Below are 7,961 nucleotides of genomic sequence, written 5' to 3'. Positions count from 1 at the left end.
TTTTTAGAACAATGTATTAGTTTATTAAATAAGGGCTGCTTGTCACACAATCAATCATTTTCTTTAACCGTCCTACAGAGCTGCTTTCTTGCACGTTAGGCAGAAAATTACAGCATTTTCTTTGTCTCAAGATATTTGATGAAAAACTACTGACCTGTTTGTCTCAAGACATGTAAGGGGCTTGGATGAGCCTGTCTTTTTAGGACACTTCAGACCCCCCCCGGCTGCACCACAGGCCCTGAAGACAGACACCCACAGAGAGGAGCGCTCAGGGCGCGGACGCGGGCGGGCGCTGGGGCGCAGGGCCGCGGTCTTCTTGAGCTCCCTGTGGCTCCAGTGCAGCGGCTCCACCTCGGCCTCGTGCTGCGCCCGCACCTGGCCCAGCTCCCGCAGGAGGTGCTCGTTGGTGCTGACCAGGTACCTGGAGACGAGGCAGGGGACAGCGCTCAGCCCCGGGCCCCGTCCCCGCCCGGGGGGCCCTCGCGCCGGCCCTGCTGCTGCCCCTCGCCTGGCGGGGCTGTGTCTCCCCAGCCCCGGCCCAGCAGGAGCCCCGCTGGCGCGGCGCGGGAGCTGAAGGGGTGGGGAGGGGAGGCCCCTCGACGCTCTGACAAGAACGCTCCCTCTTCACGGCAAGAAAACAATGTTCCAGTTCTAGAAAAGGTCCAAGGATGGAAGCATGTCTAATTCGCGGGCAACTGCACTTCTGACACGGACACGGCACAATGGGAAAGGCCTGGGTTCTTTAATGCTGTGGCCGTTTTTAACTCTGGAGGAATCTCAGCAGGGAAGTGGGGCTGCACGCTGCCGACCCCGTCTCCAGGCTGCCAGCTCACCCGGTTGGCACTGACTGAGGGACCTCCGTGGCGCCGCGAGCCACAGATAGCGCGGGGCCGCGTTCTCCACAAAGCTGGCCACGCCAGCGACAAACCCCGTTTGCCGGGACACTGGGAGAGCCACGGGCCAGGCGGAGGCTCAGCACCTAACCACCTGCTGCTCCGAGAGGCGCTGCGGCCCTGCCTTGCCCACACCGAGCCCACGGAGCCCACCCGCCTGCGGCCTGCCTGCCCTCCCCCACGGGGCGTGTGCTGGGATGGGCCCAGGGGCCTGTGGCCTCCAATCCCCACAAGGTCACAGCCTGGCCGCTGTGGTGACCTCGTCCGACAGTGAGAAGGGGGCGGGGGGAGAGCAGAGGAAAAGGGAGGGTGGGGCGGGAGTGCTGCCCTCAGGCCTGCCCCCCACTGCCGCGGCTTCCCCTCCGCAGCCCCACCCGCTTGCCAGCACGCAGGTCTCTTCACAAAATCTGAGCTGGGGGCAAAGGTGGAATCTGTTTCTGTGAGAACAGCCGAGAACCACCACGCCGAGGGGGCACGCGCAGGCCTCCAGGACACGACGCCTCCTCTCCCTCGCCCCTCGTCCCCCCTTAACACCTCCCAGGAAGCTGCAGCAGGAAGGACCTCGCTGCTCAGTAAGACGCAGAAGCTCACACAAGCTCCGAGTCAACCCAGCGACACACGTGGGCTCAGGACCAGTGGCCCGCTGCCCCGGGCAGGCACCTACGGCTCTCCCGCAGCATCTGGGTGAGTTCCTGGATCCTGTCGTAGTGCTCCAGACGCTGCTTTAGTTCCACCATCTCCCCGGAGAGCCGCTTCACACTTGTCTGAAACCCTGATGGGAAAAGAAGTAGCGATATTCAGTGAAATGCGCTCCCACATTTTTAAAAATTTTGTTTGTTTATTTATTTGTTTAGTTTTGGCTGCGTTCGGTCTTCATTGCTGCGCGCGGGCTTTCCCTAGTTGCGGCGCGCGGGCTTCTCCCTGCGGTGGCTTCTCTTGTTGCGGAGCACGGGCTCTAGGCACGCAGGCTCAGTAGCTGTGGCTCGTGGGCTCTAGAGCACAGGCTCAGTAGTTGTGGCGCACGGGCTTAGTGGCTCCGTGGCATGTGGGATCTTCCCGGACCAGGGCTCGAACCCGTGTCCCCTGCACTGGCAGGCGGATTCTTAACCACTGCGCCACGAGGGAAGTCCCAACACTCCCACATTCTGGAAACTAAAATGATTCTAGAGTTTAAAGCACACCTGGGAAACACGGGAAAAGGTCATCAGGGTGAACAAAGCAGCCCCCTCTCCACCTGCAATCAACCCACCCAGGGCCCAGCGCCAGCCCCTGCTGTTGGGGATGAAGCCCCGGGACTCTGCCCTCCGGGCACCCCTGAGGGGTGCGTGCGGCGTGGAGCAGACAGGTGGAGGTGGGCCTGGCGCCAGCCAGAAGTCGTAGGCTGATCTGCTGCTGGACAGCTGGGCGTTCAGGAAGAAGACCCCGGCAGCCGACAGGACTGGGGTGAAGGGCTGCGGGGACGGTTACCGGGCGGCGGGCCCCGGAGGGTCTCGGCTGTGACTGTGCTCACGCCCTGAGATGCTTACCACCCGGTCTTTTAGGAAGAAGTTTCAGACCCCCGAGAGGTCAGACTGGAGCAGACACTCAGGCTGAAGCCCCTGTGGGACCCCACGTCACCTCACATTACCCCAGAGCAGGCTGCACCCCACCTCGAAATCCCAAGGGCACTTTTGCAAAACTGGCAAAACAGAATCCAAGACAGTGAAGAGGGAAACAAAAATGCCCTGGGTCTGGAAGGAGCCGTAACCAAGGAGGAGGACGCCCCGGGGAGGGCCCCGTGGCCTTTCAGCAGCTCAGAGAGACGGTCCCGGGCATGCGTGCCCGCCCTGGCAGGGCTGGGGGCTCCGACCCCGCTTCACTGCACTTGCTGAGTCTGAATCCTGTGAAATCCTGACTCTTACACGTACAAGTAAACCGTGAACTCACCAGTGATCTGCAAGTTCAGTGTGGATGGACCGTCGGCGTTTCTCACGTCTTTTTTCACGCTGAACAGAAGAGACTTCAAGCTACTGCTTTCCTCCAGAGTTCTGCCCAGACGCTGCCTCAGGTGATCCTGCAGACACAGAGCAACGCGTGCCAAACAGGCGAATCAAACTCTGTGCAGACGCTGCATCGCTACAAAGATGGCATCTGGGGCCCGTCTGTCTGGATCCAAATGGTCCCAAACTGCACAGTGTAAGGAGAAGGGGTGCCACTACTCATCTGCCCAAACCCCCAAACCCACGGTCCTCTGTTTCCGGGTTGACAGGCCTGCTGTGCCCATGGGGACGACGCACTGCCCGGTGACCACGCAGGCTGGGGCTGCAGCCCTTCCTGGATGCGAGAGCCATTTGCGCGCAGACACCCAGAGGATGCCGGTACCACTTCACTATTTTTCACTTATGCCTCTAAAAATGAAGCTGTGTGTAGGATCTCTGTCTTGACAAGATGGTAAGCACCAGACACTTCAGACACTTGTCTCCCAGCAACCCTGTGGCTACTTCCACTCCCATTTTACAAACGGGGGGACTGAGCACAGAGGGTGCTCACGCCCGGGGAGGAGACCCGTCCCCGCCACACACAACACACAGAAGCCACCACGTGGCACCCTCCGCACCAGCTGCCGCGTCGTGAGGACTTGCGGGGCTGCCTGGAATGGGCGTGGAGGACCTGCACCCTGCTAAGCCTTCAGAGGAGACCCCAGCCCCGAGTGACAGCCTGACAACAACTTCAGGAGGCCCTAAGACACACGGCTCAGCTACCCTGGGCTCTGACCACAGAGACCACACAGGGTAAGCGTGTGCTGTCTGAGGTGTGACTGGGGGTGACTTGTTACGCAGCACTAGACAACCTAACACAGGGGGTTCAGTACCTGCTGCCATCCCTACAGCCCACCCTCTTAACCACGGGACAGAAGCCAAAAAGCTTCTACACAGCAAAGGAAACCATCAACAAACTGAAAAGGCAGCCTACGGATTGGGAGAAAATATTTGCAAACCATTTGTCTGATAAGGGGTTAATATCCAAAATATATAAAGAATTCACACAACAGTGAAAAAACAATCTGATTTAAACATGGGCAGAGGACCTGAACAGACATTTTTTCAAAGAAGCCATCTAGATGCCAACAGGCGCATAGAAAGATGCTCAGCATCGCTAGTCATCGGGGAAATGCAGATCAAACCACAGCGAGGTGTCACCACACCTGCCAGCACGGCTTCAGCAAAAGGACAAGCGATAACAAGTGTTGCCAAGGGTGTGCAGAAAAGGGAACCCTCGTGCGCCGTTGGTGGGAATGTGAACTGGTGCAGCCACTACAGAGAACAGTATGGAGGTTCCTCAGAAAATTAAAATCAGAGCTAGCAGATCCAGCAATCCCACTTCGGGGCATTTATCTGAAGCAAACAAAACACTAATTTGAAAAGATATGTGCACCCCCCCATGCTCACAGCAGCATTACTTACAATAGCCAAGCTGTGGAGCGACCTCCGCGCCCATCAATAGATGATGGATAAAGAAGATGCGCTGTATGTTACAACGAGAAAGACGGATACCACGTGATCTCAGTCACACGTGGAATCTAAAACAAACGAAGTGAAGCCCACAGATACAGAGAACTTGGTGCCTGCCAGAGGCAGAGCTTAGGGGTGGGAGAAGGGGGTGAACCGTTACTGCTTTTTAGTTTAAATCAATTGAATTTTTTTAAAAAGTCTACTGCAAATAAAAGGGAGAGGTTGTTAGTTAGATTAAAAACGCAAGACCCAAGTGTACGCTGCCTACAGGGAACCCACTTTAAATATAAGCACACCAATAAATTAAAAGGACGGAAAAAGAAAGATACACCATAGCAACACTAATGGGAGAAATCTGCTGGTGGCTATGCTCGTGTCAGTCAAAGCAGAGTGAGAGAGAGAGAGCAGGCACAAGGGGGAAAGCACGAGAGGAAGCATCCCACGCTCAGGGCACTAACAGCCGTCAATGGCAGGCAGGGTGCCAGGTGGCGGCAGCGTGTGGAGGGCAATGCAGAGAACAGCCAGGAGGTGCGCCCACGCGGGACAGCAACACCGCTAGGACCACGCGCTGGGAACGCCGACACCACTGAGCACACAGGTGTCACCTCAGCAGTCCCCGAGGGACCAGGGCACAGGCGTGGGCCCATCACACGGCACAGGGGTCACCAGATTCACACCGGGCAGCCTAACTCCATGGCCCCCACACTCAACCCTGACAACATACGAGCTTGACCAAAAAGAACAATTATCTATATGGGTCAAATTTACTTATTTTGGCTATAAAATAAATAAATAAAAATAAAATGAAAGAACACTTAAATAGTTTCCACACAATTAAACTGAACCATAATGATCAGTGAGGTAAAGACCTCACCATGCTGAATGCACGATGGTCTTTAAGTAAAAATTATCATGTTTAAGGTGCCCCTTCGATGGTCTGATGTGCGTGTACATAGTGACGGCCACAGTCGAGGTAATACACACATCTTCTCTTCACACAGTAACCATTTTCTGGGTGATGAGAACACCGGAAATCTGCTCTCTCAGCAGATTTCCAGATTCCATGTGGTCTTATTCACTGTGACCACCAGGCACGCTTTAGAGCCCTAGACTTAGTCACCTACAGAGCTGCCACTCTGTGCCCTGGGCCACCATCTCCCCACTCCCCCCACCTCCCCACCACCGGTGACCACCGCTCTACTCTCTGCCTCTATGAACTCAACTCTTAGATTCCATATATGAGATCATGGAGTTTATTTTCTTTCCACGTCTGACTTATTTCACTTAGCATAACGCCCTCGAGGTCTATGGCAGGATTCCCTTCTTTTTAAAGCTGAATAATGTCCCGCTGTACACATACACCACGTCTCCTTTCCCCACTCATCCGCTGAAGGGCGCTTAGGCTGGTTACTGTGACTAATACTGCAGCGAACATGGCAGTACACGCATCTCCTCCAGATCCTGATTTCACTTCCTTTGGATAAACACGCAGAAGCGGGATTGCTGGATCACATGCTAGTTCTACTGTGGGCTTTTTGAGGACCCTCCATACTGTTCTCCACAGCGGCTGCACCAACGTACATTCCCGCCAACAGTGCACGAGGGTTCCCTTCTCTCCACATCCTCCACTTGTTATCTCTTGTCTTTTTGATGACAGTCATTCTGCAGGTGTGAAGCGACAGCTCACTCTGGTTTTGATTTGCATTTCCCTGATGATTAGTAATACTGAGCATCATTTTCACATGTCTGTTGACCATCTGTATGTCTTCTTTTTAGGTCCTCTGCCCGTTTTTTAGTTGGGTTTCTTTTTTTCTTCTATTGAGTTGTATATTAACCCCTCATCGGATAAATGGTTTGCAAATATTTTCTCCCAATCCATAGGCTACCTTTTCATTTTGGTGATGCTTTCCTTTGCTCTGCAGAAACTTTTAGTTTGAGGTAGTCCCACTAGTTTACTTTTGCTTTTGTTGCCTTTGCTTTTGGTGTTACATCCAAAAAATCACTGCCAAGGCCATGTCGAGGAGCTTTCTTCCCCTGTTTTCTTCTAGGTTTTTTTTTTTTTTGGCCGCACTACGCGGCATGTGGGATTTTAGTTCCCCTACCAGGGATCAAACCCATGCCCCCTGCAGTGGAAGCGTGGAGTCCTAACCACTGGATCACCAGGGAAGCCCCTTCTAGGAGTTTTAGTTTCAAGTCTTATATTTAAATTTTTAATCCACTCTGAGTTGAATTTTGTGTGTGCTGTAAGATAAGGGTCCAAGTTCATTCTTTTGCCTGTGAACATCCAGTTTTCCCAACACCATTTACTGAAGAGATCATCCTTTCACCATGGTGTATTCTTGGTGCCCTTGTCAAAAATTAGTTGACATATATGTGTGGGTTTATTTTTGGGTTCTCTATTCTGTTCCAGTAATCTATGTCTGTTTCTGTGCCAGCACCATACTGTTATGATTACTATAGCTTTGTGATATAATTTTAAATCAGGAAGCGTGATGCCTGAAACTCTGTTCTTTCTCAAGATCACTTTGGTGATTTGGGGTCTTTTGTGGAACTACAAAAAGAAGAATACAAATTAAAAGAAAAATAATTATACAAATTTTAGAATCGTTTTTTCTATTTCTGTGAAAAATGCCATTGGAATTTTTATAGGGCTTACACTGCGACTGTAAATGTCTTTGGGCAGTGTGGACATTTTAACACTAACAACCTTCCACCCATGAACATGGGATATCCTTCCGCTCATTTGTCTTCTTCAACTTCTTTTATCAATGTTTTACAGTTTTCAGTGTTAAGATCTTTAGCCTTCTTGGTTAAATTTATTCCTAAGTATTTTATTCTTTTTGATGCTATAAATGGAATGGCTTGGGAACAATCATTGGTATAAAGAAATAAGAATGATTTTTGTTGTGCTGACTTTGTATCCTGCAACTTCACTGAATTTATTTGTTCTGCTTTTCTTTTGTGAAGTCTTTAATGTTTTCTACATGAATGATCACATCATCTACAAACAGAGGTAACTTTACTCCTTCCTTTCCAATCTGGATGCCTTTTGTTTCTTTTTCTCACCTGCTTGCTCTTGCTAGTACAGTTGATCCCTGAACCACGGGGGGTCGGGGGGCTGGGGAGCCGACTCTCCTTGCAGCTGAAGATCTGCATATAATTTATAGTCAGCCCTCCAAATCTGCAGTTCTGTGTCCATGGATTCAACCAACTTCCAATTGTGTAGTACTATAGTATTTTACTATTTAAAAAATCCACGTATAAATGAACCCATGTAGTTCAAACCCACGTGTTCAAGGGTCAGCTGTACTTCCAGTGGAAGAGAAGCTGCAGACTGGACACCCTGGTCTCATACTGGGTCTCAGAGGAAAAGCATTCAGTCTCCCCCACTGATCGTGAGGTGAGCCAAGGGCTTCTCACAGATGGCCTTCATTGTGTTGAGGAAATTTTCTTTCACACCTATTTTGCTGAGTTTTTTTCTTATCATGAATGGATGCTGAACTCTGTCAGATGCTCTATCTCCATCACTTGGGATGACTGTGTGGTCTTTCTCTCTCCATGAGTTAATGTAGAGTAT

The 7,961-nt window shown here is 51.9% G+C and overlaps 1 protein-coding gene across 1 annotated transcript in view; it reads right to left on the bottom strand.

Annotated features, from left to right (window-relative positions):
* The window catches only part of CEP72 (centrosomal protein 72), a 32,290-nt gene continuing 24,329 nt past the window's right edge, over nucleotides 1-7,961 (bottom strand). Inside the window, 3 exon segments of the mRNA XM_033852691.2 lie at nucleotides 1-421; nucleotides 1,554-1,665; nucleotides 2,820-2,946. Of these exon segments, the coding sequence (XP_033708582.1) occupies nucleotides 127-421; nucleotides 1,554-1,665; nucleotides 2,820-2,946 (534 nt within the window). The 3' untranslated portion in view covers nucleotides 1-126.

Source organism: Tursiops truncatus, chromosome 3 (assembly GCF_011762595.2).
Source record: "Tursiops truncatus isolate mTurTru1 chromosome 3, mTurTru1.mat.Y, whole genome shotgun sequence".
Taxonomy (NCBI): Eukaryota; Metazoa; Chordata; class Mammalia; order Artiodactyla; family Delphinidae; genus Tursiops; species Tursiops truncatus.
This window is presented reverse-complemented; position numbering and strand designations above follow the sequence as displayed.